The 12,758-nt window shown below is 39.6% G+C and overlaps 1 protein-coding gene across 1 annotated transcript; it reads left to right on the top strand.

Moving 5' to 3' along the window:
- The first annotated feature begins 287 nt into the window (after nucleotides 1-287).
- LOC117306932 (threonylcarbamoyladenosine tRNA methylthiotransferase-like) lies at nucleotides 288-11,329 on the top strand. The gene is made up of 12 exons (XM_033791517.1): nucleotides 288-560; nucleotides 1,537-1,649; nucleotides 2,206-2,436; nucleotides 3,493-3,613; nucleotides 4,022-4,125; nucleotides 4,901-5,067; nucleotides 6,394-6,539; nucleotides 7,347-7,407; nucleotides 8,137-8,256; nucleotides 8,974-9,120; nucleotides 9,577-9,741; nucleotides 11,083-11,329. Exons 1-12 carry the CDS (start codon nucleotides 319-321, stop codon nucleotides 11,206-11,208), a joined length of 1,743 nt encoding a protein of 580 aa, XP_033647408.1. The 5' UTR covers nucleotides 288-318; the 3' UTR covers nucleotides 11,209-11,329.
- Nucleotides 11,330-12,758: the final 1,429 nt, after the last annotated feature.

The following is a 12,758-nucleotide window of genomic DNA, read 5'->3' as shown; positions in this document are numbered from 1 at the left end:
ATGAAAACCAAAATAAGAATCTGAGAAAGGCTTCAGACATCTGAGTTAAGCGCACAATTTTATGCAACAAGGGTTGTTGTTCATTCATTATTGACGCGATTGGTTGTCGTAGATTTTGCACCTTTTGGCCGACCATAGGTCATAATGAGAACAATAGTCTGGTTCTGTGGCAAGTTGTCTTGTTTCCTGTCACACCATTCCGTTGCGTGCTTTAAATCTGGGTGATGTTTTGCTTCGTCAATCCGGTTTTCGTGTGTTAAAAAGTAATACACACGTGTTGGGTGTTTCTTTTTTACAAGTGTCCATCTATTTATCCACATGCCAGCCTGTAAAGAGATTATGGACGACATAGAGGACATTATTGGTTCCAACGAAGTCACACCGTCTGAAAGATTTAGTAACAAACAACAAGTTGTGCCGAAAGTCCGTCTCAGAAAAAAGAAGAGGAAAGATGTCGACGATGAAACCGGCAGCAACACCAACAGCAATCAGTCGTCGGCGGCTGACATCAAAACATCAACAAATGGGCAGGAAGATGAAGATGAGTTTGATCATAAAAGGTAAGTTTTTCTTTTTGTTATTTTTAAATATATTTTTATCATCTTTTATTTGTATTTGTTTAGTTAGGGGAGATTTAAACTTGCAATTATAAAGTTTGGCCTTGGCTTGTTCAAGATTGGATAATTGGGAAAAGTTTCCCAATGGCGCCACCACTTTTTCATTCGATATGGAATAATAAAGTACCTATTTAACCTCAATGAGATATCCCTGTTTGTAAAAATGAGTGAAAAAGTGGTGGCGCCATAAGGAAAGTTATCCGATAATTGGTTGGTTCGGTTGGGGTTATTATATTTATAAATATTATTAGTTCGGCTAATTTTTATTGATCAAAACAAAATTCTTACCTGAGAAGAAGGGTTACCGCATATATACATCCAGAAAAAAAGAGAGAAAAATAACAGTTTGTAAACAAAGGTCAAAATTGGGCCGTTTTTGCCTCCCAATAGTGTTGTTAATATAATAATGTACAGTGTGTTTGGAAAGTTTTTAGGTGTGTTTAATTAAAAGGAAACTGAAGTTATTCATGCTGGCTAAAGACCCCAAAAATGTTGATCTATCAACGACCATTTTGGATGTCTATTGTGTTTGAATACTACTATAACTATGAGCCTAAAGTAGTAACAAGTCTATGATGAGAGGAAAGACTCTGATGATAAGGTAATAGTAATACCTAAAGCCTGGTCACACAGGCCCCGATAATGAGAACAAAAATGAGAACGACAAAAATTCATACCCTCGATTGGCTGAATGAGCATGGCGTATTCTGCGTGGAGCATTTCAACCAATAGAATGTGTTTTCTTTGCGTCGTTATCGTTGGCGTTTTTTTTTTATCGCTGCAGTGTGACTTGGCCTTTAATCCTGTCCTGTGACTGTGAGTGCATTCACTATACAGTGATCGGAATGACTAAACCATATAAACCATGGAAGGTGTGTATCACATAATGACATTGTTTTCCCTTCTCTTTCTTCTTCAGTATCATCCCCGGTACTCAGAAGATCTATGTGAAGACTTGGGGATGTTCCCATAACAATTCAGATGGGGAGTACATGGCCGGCCAACTGGCAGCATATGGTTATCAAATAACAGGTACTAGGGTAATACATTTTTCCCACGACGTTTCATGGCAGAGCAGTTAAGAGCACTGGATTCAAACTCTGGTGTTTCTAAGCAGCAGAGTGTGGGTTCGAGTCCAAGTCGTGACACTTGTGTCCTTAAGCAAGAAACTTTTACCCATAATTCTTCGTCCTTCAGATGGGACGTAAAGCGAGTGGTCCTGTGTGTTGTATTAATGCACGTAAAAGAACCCAGTGCACTTTTCGAAAAGAGCAGGGGTTTGCTCAGGTGTTCCTGGTTGGATTGGCAGCATATTGCGCCACAGCACCTTGTAAACCATTACATGGTGCTAAGAATTTGATCTCATAATTCAAACATAGTCCCACATGTTCCTTGCATGAAATACTGTATGTTACCGCTAGGTGCGTCACTGAGTGATGGATATGCGCGCTATATAAGACGCCACTATTATTATTATAAATAAGCTGTAAGACAAAATTATTTTCTCCTTTTTGTTTGGGGGGGGGGGTGGTTGTCATGATCTAATGAAAATAAAATGTTCTTTTTCTTCACATTTTGTTCGACGAAGGTAACTCCCAGGAAGCTGACTTATGGCTCCTCAACAGCTGCACCGTCAAAAACCCTGCTGAGGATCATTTCCGCAATGATGTGAAACACGCCCAGCAGCAAGGCAAACAGCTGGTGGTCGCTGGGTGTGTCCCCCAGGGTCAACCCAAACTGGGCTACATCCATGGAGTGAGCATCGTTGGGGTGCAGCAGATTGACAGGGTGGTGGAGGTCGTTGAAGAAACCTTAAAAGGTACCTGAGCACTGGTTCTTTTGGAGTACGTTTTGGCGACCCCAACCAGAAACATTGGTCATTGGTTGAGCGTTTTCGCGTGTTAAGGCGCGATGACGATGCTGTTCAAAACTAAACGGTAACCGACTTGTTGAGTCGGTTGGGCTTGGTTGGGGTCGCCAAAAACGCACTCCAGGAGTGAAGCAACTTTATCATGGCTGGTTGGGTTGGTAGTGTTTTCTTTTCTCGCCTTCCACCTCTAAGGCTCCGGTTTGAATCATACTGGGGTTTGCATCACCTGACTGCGTGGGTTTTCCTTGATTAATTCGCTGTGGTTTTCCTCCCACATCTAAAACTGAAACTTCCTTTCTTGTCTTCTCCCCATTGATTCTTGGCTTGTGCAGTGATTAATTTCTGAGAGTCCATGGCATCACAACCAGAATAAATGAAATAAAATACTTTTTAAATTGTGGTTTTGGAAGAAGAAAACATGTCCTCATAATAATTTAAAAGTAGCACATTGCCTTTGGATTTGGGCACTTTGTTTTAAAATTATTTTAGGTGGAAAAATTCACAAAAATAACTTTCAAAATTGTGTGTTTTTAATGAAATTTCATAACGGCACACAGACTGCTATTTTCTATAGTCAAAAGTTTTCACTCCACAAAATGGCGGACCGTATGTTCCGCTGGTTGTATTTCAGAGGCAATATAATTGTTTTGTTATTCATTACTCACAAATTACAAAACAGTGATAGGTGTTTTTGTGCATGAACAACTCTTGCAAAGGATAACCAGCAATTCCAAACTTCAAAGTGTTGCGAGATTTGAAGGCAATGTGCCACTTTTGTTTTTCATTTTAATTTGATTCGGATGTTCTTTTAATGTATGTTAAAATTTCTCCTCAGTGTGGATTTGCACAAAGACATTTATGTTTGATAACAAAGGTTTGTCAAAAGAAAGCAACCACAAGTTTGACTACACTGTGTCCTGACTTTTTATTAAAACAAAACTCTGTGACCATGTGTGCGTAGCACAAACATTTATGATTAACCTTTGATTAATTCTTGTAATTAAGGGCACACTGTGAGACTTTTGAAACAAAAGAAGAAAGATGGAAAGAAGATTGGAGGAGCAGCGTTGGATCTTCCTAAGATTAGAAAAAATCCACTGATTGAGATTCTTGCTATAAATACTGGGTAAGGTCGCTCACTTTTTCCCAAATGTACGTCGTGGACCGATGTTAAACCACAAAGATCATTTAAAAAGAAGTTGTATACAGCTGATCCTCATATTACGAATCCATGAAAATGGTTGTTCATGAAAAAAGTATTAATAAGGACAGAAATTAGGGATAAGATGGCTTCCAAATTTTTGGCATTATTTATCAAAGGAAGGCTAGTGAAAAAACTTGCGGGCGAATTTATTATAAGTAGATTGCCTGCCTTGATAATATCAAGGCAGGCCTGACTCACAATCACAATCCCAATCATGTTGTTTGAACAAATCTCTTTAAAAAACCTGAAACTGTTATATGCTGATGTCTTGAAAACTTATGCAAAGTGTTGTTTCAAATCATGTTATTTTCACCATTTGTTGTGTCTCAGGTGTTTAAATCAATGCACATACTGTAAGACAAAACATGCTCGAGGGGAACTTGGCAGCTATCATCCTGATGAACTGGTTGAGCGCGCAAAACAGTCTTTCCAAGGTAAAGTTTTGCTTGTCTTTCTGTTTTGTTTTTGATAGTGGTTAGGAGGCGAACAACAATGTGTATCACTATATTTGAAACCGCCTTTCGCTATCCACAAATGTAACATGGATTTGAAGTTTCATGGCTGTGTAGTCTAGTGCATCGTACTCGAGTTCTTATGGCTGAATAATTGTAGTTTGGGTTTGATTCCCGGTCAGGACACTGAATAATTACAATAATAACTAGTTCTTATATAGCGCATTTTACAATAACTGTATCCCTGGTCATCGCGCCGATAACATCCCTTTAGTCTTTCTCAGCTCCCTGGGGAGTATACAACCTGGGCAACCGTAGCGCTCCAAAGGCTTTTTCATACACGATATCAACCTCTACCCTCGCAGGTACCCATTTATACCCTTATGTGGAGATCAGCAATTATAGTTCAGCATCTTGCTCAAGGACACAAGTGCCATGACCGGGACTGAAAATGCTGCTCTTAACCCGGTGTTTATATTGGATTCTGAGAGAGCTGAGAAAGTATTGTGTTGGATTGATCCTATAGCACTAATAAGCAGCTTGGGGTTGTATTCTTCCAGGGAGTTGAGAAAGTTTAAGGAACAGTCAGTAGGCCTAATGAGCAGGGATAATAATGTGATCTAACCATTAAGATATGTGCACTACAAAAGTATCATGTATTATTATATATACATAATATGTATATGCTATATTATAGCCAACTATGTTGTTTTTAACACATGGACTATCATCATTTTGATTCATGTTTTTTTTACAGAGGGAGTGTGTGAGATTTGGCTGACGAGCGAGGATACAGGAGCCTATGGTAAAGATATAGGTGTATCTATCACAGAGCTATTATGGCAACTGGTTGAAGTTATTCCAGAGGGGTGCAGGATGCGTATTGGAATGACCAACCCTCCATACATTCTGGAGCATCTTGAGGTGAGGCCATCAGTCCATCAGATCCTCACACCTTCAGACCCTCAAACTTTCAGATCCTTAAATCTTCAGACCCTTAAACCCTCACACCCTCAAACCGTCAGACCCACAAACCTTCAGACCCTAAACCCCCAAACCCTAGACCATCAAATCCTAGACCCTCAAACCCTAGAAAATCAAACCCTAAGCACTTCAACCTCAAACCCTAGAACCCTCAGACCCTCACACCTTCAGACCCTCAAACGCTAAACCCTCAAGCCTTCAGACCCTCAAACTTTCAGATGCTCAAACCCTAGAACCCCAACACTCGAACCTTATCAACCCTTAAACCCTAGATTCTCAGACCCTAGACCCTTAAACCCTAGACCATCAAACCCTAGACCCTCATATCTTCAGACCATCTAACCTTCAGACCCTCAAACCTTCAGACCCTCAAACCTTCAGACCCTCAAACCTTCAGACCCTAGACCCCTAGACTATAAAATCCTAGACCCTCAAAACCTAGACACTCAAACCCTAAGCACTTCAACCTCGCACCCTCAAACCCTCAGACCCTCACACCTTCAGACCCTCAAACGCTAAAACCTCAAGCCTTCAGACCCTCAAACTTTCAGATGCTCAAACCCTAGAACCCCAACACTCGAACCTTATCGACCCTCAAACCTTTACACCCTTAAACTCTAGATTCTCAGACCCTAGACCCTTAAACCCTAGACCATCAAACCCTAGACCCTCATATCTTTATACCATCTAACCTTCAGACCCTCAAACCTTCAGACCCTCAAACCTTCAGACCCTAGACCCCTAGACTATAAAATCCTAGACCCTCAAAACCTAGACAATCAAACCCTAAGCACTTCAACCCTCACACCCTCAAACCCTCAGACCCTCAGACCTTCAGACCCTCAAATGCTAAACCCTCAAGCCTTCAGTTCCTCAAACTTTCAGATGCTCAAACCCTAGAACCCCAACACTCCAACCTTATAGACCCTCAAACCTTTACACCCTTAAACCCTAGATTCTCAGACCCTAGACCCTTAAACCCTAGACCATCAAACCCTAGACCCTTATATCTTCAGACCATCTAACCTTCAGACCCTCAAACCCTAGATCCTCAGACCCTCGGACCCTAGACCCTCAAACCAACAACACTCAAACCCTCAGACCTTCACACCATCATACCCTCAAACCCTAGCCAATAAAAAACCTTGAAACCGCACACATTCAACCCTAAACCCTCAAACTTAAAATATTAACTGAAAACACATTAAGTATCTTCACCAGTTATACATAAATCATTCTTTTGATTTTATGGTTTACATCCTTCAGGAGATGTCGAAGATCTTAAATCACCCGCGAGTGTATTCTTTCCTGCACGTACCCGTACAGTCAGGATCTGACAATGTGCTACTGGACATGCGCAGAGAATACAGTGTTGCAGACTTCAGAAGAGTTGTGGACTTCCTGAGGGAAAGGTAGGATCTCCAAAAACTTATCTGGTCCCAATTTCATAGAGCTGCTTAAGCAGAAAACATTGCTTAACTATTGTCTGCTAAGCAAAAAATGAGCAGGATACCAGTCACAAATTGTACGTGTGACATGATAGATTGGCTGGTAACGTTATTCTGGTAAGCATAATTTTGATGTGCTTAGCTATTTTTTTGTTCTTAAGCAGCTCAGTGAAATTGGGGTCCTGAAGTCATAGCCAAGGTCCAATTCCATAGACCTGCTTCAGCACAAATTCCCTTTTAAAATGCCAAACACTTGCTTTGTGGAGAAGGGTTACCATGTTGTGTGCACAGTTTGTGAATGGTTCCTTGGTTTCTTCTTTGCATTCCAAAATGGTGGACAGCTGCGCATCATGAAATGGCTATAAGATAACTTAAAGACAGTGGACACTATTGAAAATTTGAGCTCAATCAGTCGTCGAAGTTGTGAGATACTAATGAAAGAAAAAAACACCCTTGTCACACTAAGTGGTGTGCTTTCAGATGCTTGATTTCGAGACCTCAAATTCTAAATCTGAGGTCTCGAAATCAAATTCGTGGAAAATTACTTCTTTTTCGAAAACTACATTACTTCAGAGGGAGCCGTTTCTCACAATGTTTTATACTATCAACCTCTGCCCATTACTCGTAATCAAGTAAGGTTTTATGCTATTAATTATTTTGAGTACTTACCAATAGGGTCCACTGCCTTTAATATGAACTCCAACAGATTAAGACTAACTTACCAACTCTGATTGTATTCACTCTAACTGTGGCTCTTGATCTTGTTGACAGGGTACCAGGCATTACCATAGCAACAGACATCATTTGTGGATTTCCAACTGAAACTGATGAGGTATGTATTTTCTTTTCAATTTTTGCGTTATTTCATTGTAAATTTGCTTGGTACAGTGCATAATCATTTACAGGCATATTTTAGCACTGTTTCAGACAACTGAAATCTGTCCTGTTAGTTTGTGTTGATATTAGGATGGACTATACCAAAACATGAACATATTTTATTTGAGTCAAAAAATATTTAGTTATAAACACATCATTTATCTTTTACTGTCAACTACAGTAGAGCTGGGCCCAATTTCATGGCGCTGCTTACTGCCAAATTCTTTGCTTATGATCACAATTTTCTGCTAACTGTGCAAGCGCTGAATTTCTGCGCTAGCTGTGTAAGGGAAGGATGCCTAGTGATGCTAAGCACATGCACAAGCAAAAATTTCCTTCTAACCTTTGAAATATGCTTGACATATACCCGGAGTTCCCTGCTTCTGTAAGCGCTGATTCTTTGCTTGCTGTAAGCAAAGACATGCAATTGGGCCCAGTTGTGCAGGGGTTTAACTCTTTGAAGAGCAGACGGTATAAATGCAATTCAGTGATCTATTTTTCTCAATCTATAAATCCATATGTAGCCATTTCCCTTGTTTACCTCCCCCCCCCCCTTACCTGGACTTTGAAGAAACAATGACACGACACTAGTGGAGGATTCTAAATAAAAAACGGTGACCGACTTAGCTCAAACTATAAATGCATTTGTAACCCATTCCCTTATTTCCTACCCCCTCCCTTTCAGGATTTTGAAGAAACGATGAGACTAGTGGAGGATTATAAATTCCCCTCGCTGTTTATGAACCAGTTCTTCCCTCGGCCAGGTACCCCCGCTGCTAAGATGCCACAAGTACCTGCACAAATGGTCAGTCAAATCAAGGGACGATTCCTATTAGTTATTCTTTCTGATGAACACAGCCAAATTTTCAAAGAGCTGCTCAAACATAAATGTTAAGGTAGCAGTTACAGACAGTGCACATGCCATAAGTATATTTGCTGGTAACCGTTTTCTGGTATTAAAAACAATGGACACCTTTGGTAATTGTTAAAGACCAGTCTTCTCACTTGGTGTATCTCAACATATGCATAAAATAACTAACCTGTGAAAATTTGAGCTCCATTGGTCGTCAAAATTGCGAGATAACAATGAAAGAAAAAACACCCTTGTCACACGAAGTTGCGTGCTTTCAGATGCTTGGTTTCAAATTTGTGGAAAACTATCTCTTTCTCTAAAACTACGTTACTACAGAGGGAGTCGTTTCTCACAATGTTTTATACTATCAACCTCTCCCCATTACTCGTTACCAAGTAAGGTTTTATGCTAATAATTATTTTGAGTAATTACCAATAGTGTCCACTGCCTTTAAAGTAAAGGTGAATGTTTGGCAATCACTCTTAAAACTAGTGGTTAAAGGTAAAGCAGCTTTCTATAGGCCTTTTGAGAAACTTTTCACTTTGAAGATACGTGATTATGTAAAATGGTATCAGTTTTTATGCCTGTAAATTGGAATCTGATAAGCTGTAATAAAGTGTCAACATTTGATGTGTTATTTGTTTGAAAGTTTGTTTGTTGATTTTTCAGAAAAAGGCAAGGACAAAAAAGCTGTCGATATTGTTCCACAGTTACCGAACGTACGACCACAAAATTGGACAGACCCAGCAGGTCCTAGCTACAGAGGTGTCACATGACAAGCAGTATTACGTTGCACATAACAAGTGCTATGATCAGGTGGGTGCATTGTGGTGTGCGTGTCGTGGTCGTCTGGTCTAGTTCACCGGACCCAAGCTCTGGTGTTGTCAGCAGCAGGATGTAGTTTCGAATCCCGGTCATGGCACTTGTGCTCTTCAGAAAGGCACTGAACTTTAATTGCTTCGTAAAAAGTTTAGCAGGTAGTGCATTTTGCTATATTAGCCAGGCTCCTAGTGGATGATATCCATGCCTACATCCTTATGGACTGTGAAGTGTGAAACCCTGTGTCAGCCCCAGGAGTAGGTGCCCCTGGTGGCAGTTGCTTTGGGTTGACAGGCCAAATCATTTAAAATGCCAGAACTTGGGCATGATGCACTAAACTGCTCAGCTATGACACGCATTTCAACATCTTAAAAGTTGCTTGTCGTAATCCTTTTGTTTTTCTCAATTTTTTTATATATATCATACTATTGACACTTATCTCTTTGTTCCCAGGTGCTTGTACCAATGAAGGAGGAATACATGGGTAAGATGATGGAAGTGACCATTGTAGAGACGGGTAAACACTTCTTGAAAGGCGTCTTAGTGAGTGAAGCGGACGTCGTTACACCATCGATAGCCAAACCCCTAGAACTTGGCCAAGTATCAGGCTTACCACAGGTAATGAAGACCTTTAACTTAAGGCAAAGTATATCTTCTGGGTTTTTTATCCATTCGATTGTGGACACTATTGGTAATTACTCAAAATAAAAATTAGCATAATACCTTACTTGGGTATTGGGGAGCTATTGATAGTATAAAACATTGTGAGAAACCGCTCCCTCTGAAGTGACGTAGTTTTCGAGAAAGAAGTAGTTTTCCACGAAGTTGATTTCCTGACCACAGATTTAGATTTGAGGTTATAAAATCAAGCATCTCAAAACACACAACTTCGTGTGACCAGGGTGTTTTTTCTTTCATTATTATCTCACAACTTCGATGACCAATTGAGCTCAAATTTTCGTAGGTTTGTTATTTTATGCATATGTTGAGATACACCAAGCGTGAAGACAGGTCTTTGACAACTACCAATAGCGTCCAGTGTCTTTAAAGGCACTGGACGCTATTGTGATTACTGAAAATAATTGTTAGCATAAAAAAAATCACTTGGTAACGAGGAATGAAGGGCTGCTGATAGTATAAAAGATTGTGAGAAATGGCCCCCTCTGAATTTCTCCCTCAAACATTTAAAGTCCTATGGCCTGAAGCCTTTTTTTATGCTTCACAAGAGCAAACAAACTTGTGTAAACAAGCTTGTTTTTTCTTTCATTATTTTCTTGCAACTTCAATGACCAATTAAGTCCAAATTATTTTCACAGATTTGTTATTTAATGCATATGTTGGGATACACCAAGCGAGAAGACTGGTCTTTGACAATTACCAAAAAGGATGGCCAGTGCATTTAATCATAAATGTGGATGTATACAATAAAACAATTTCATTTCAAAAGGTGGTCGTTTTTTTTATAGATATCGCCATAAATCCTTAGTGAGTATATCCACACAGGAAGAATAATACCTAGTTGGAAAAGACAATCTGAGAAGTGTAACTGACAGTAACACTTCTCAGATTCAAATTTCGAGGTATAAGAACTGATATCTTTTTACATAACCACATTACTTCAAATTTAAAAGTTTCTCAAAATGCTTTATAATATCAAAAGCTAATCAAAATTGATATTGCCGTTAATTTTAAGAGTGATTACCAAACGTAAACCCTCCCTGTATACTGAGAACAGAGCGCTTTACATGAGACTAGGACAAAAAGAAGAACAAATGAACTAGGATGGGTTGGGGAACAGAAATGTCTTGAGGAGGCGTTTGAACACAGGCAACGAGATAGCCTCTCGTAGACCAGCGGGAAGGTCGTTCCATAGGCGAGGGGCAGCCATGGCGAACGAGCTATCCCCAGCTTTCCGATTACACAATACATTTTTGACCAATTGTATTATGTACATTTCAGATCCTGCAAGAGGAGCCGGCAGAGTCTTGGCCTTGGTTACGGATCACTCTGTTCATTGTCGTGCTTGCTGCCGTCCTAGATCTGGCAAGACTTCTTCTCTACTACTTCCTGTATACTGGAGATTGAATCACAAACATCCAAAACAAAGACTCTGTATAAAGTATCACATTTGGGGTGGATTTCACAAAGAGTTAGGACTAGTCTTATCTCGAGTTAGGACCAGTTACTCGTCCTAACTTAGGACTATCCATGCAATGTGTATATCTCCTAGGACTAGTCCTAAGTTAGGATTAGTCCTCACTCTTTGTGAAATCGACCTCAGGGCATAATTTCATCAAGCCTATACGCACAAATACTTGCTTAGCATAAAAAAGTTTGCTTAGCAAAAGTAGTGTGAATCTTGTTAGCTGACTAATTGACTAAGTACTGCTTATGGTAGGCACTCTTCCATAAGGAGTAGCATCCAGTGTTTTTTTGTTTTTTTTTTTTTTTTTTCATCACAGGCAACCGCATCTGTGACCTAATGATTGACAGCTGTCAACTCTCCCTGATTCTTGATAGAAAGCTATGAAAAAATCCTTGATTATGGAATTTGTTTCCCTGTTATGTTGAATGTAATTCGTGATATCTCCCTGTTTGCACGATGCAAATGTTGGCAACTCTGGACTTATGCTTTGTTCTTGAAAGGGCATGAGCACCAATGTATGCTCTCATTGATAAAAGTTACATCTGTGAGGAAATTGTGAATTACTATTGGAACATTTACAGGGGCACCAATGCAGTGACCAGGGCCCATTTTCATAAAGCTGTTTAGCAGAAATTTGTGCTTAGAAAATTCCTTTGGTCTTCAAGAAATTAGTGAGGTACCACTCACAGCAATGGTATTGTGTGCGGCATTTTGGCTAGCAACCTTTTTTTTGGTAAGCGAGTGTGTTCTGTGTTTAGCAAGCTTTTGTGTTTACATGCTTTATGAAATTAGGACCACGAACAATGAGTTTATTATGGCTATTCAACCCTCCACCCAGTTTTAACTGTTCTTTACAAGAGTTTGCCACAAACTTCAAAATAATTCACATTTCCCCGCATCACCCTGCACTGCATATACCCTGCATCACTTCTTACAGTTTGTTCATGGAGGTATAGCCTCCATGGTTATTCCACATGAGTTTCCTTTATACATAAATCATTGATGACACAAATTGTTTTACTTGGTTGAAGTTTGAGCTCAACAGATGTTACTTTCATGTTTTTGTGACGCTTCATGAGAAAAGCAATTTTTACTGAAACTCAAAATAAAATTGAGACGAGTCTTCAAACAGCATCTAACTTGGGCATATAAATTATCTGTGAATGGACCTTTCTTTTGTTGATAAACAAACTGCCTTGGTTGGCATGGACTGCCGAATGTTAGTAAAAAAACTCAATCGCATTAACAGATGTTTTAACCAAATTCATGATTTCTGCAAACTTTCAATTAAATAAAGTACCTTTCGTTTGTTTTCAACAAAATCAACACTATTTGAATATTTTGGTAGCATTGTTACAAAGAGTAGCGATCTGTTTTGATATGCATTTATGGCTTTCCATAGTTTTCCAACCTGGGTTGGCAAACACTCGGCTGTGACGTTGCAAAAGAAATATCTATTGTTATAATGTAAGTATTTCTCAAATGGGTG

The sequence above is a fragment of the Asterias rubens genome, chromosome 1 (assembly GCF_902459465.1).
Source record: "Asterias rubens chromosome 1, eAstRub1.3, whole genome shotgun sequence".
Classification (NCBI taxonomy): Eukaryota; Metazoa; Echinodermata; class Asteroidea; order Forcipulatida; family Asteriidae; genus Asterias; species Asterias rubens.
The sequence above is the reverse complement of the archived record's forward strand: the minus strand, read 5'-3'. Positions and strand labels throughout refer to the sequence as shown.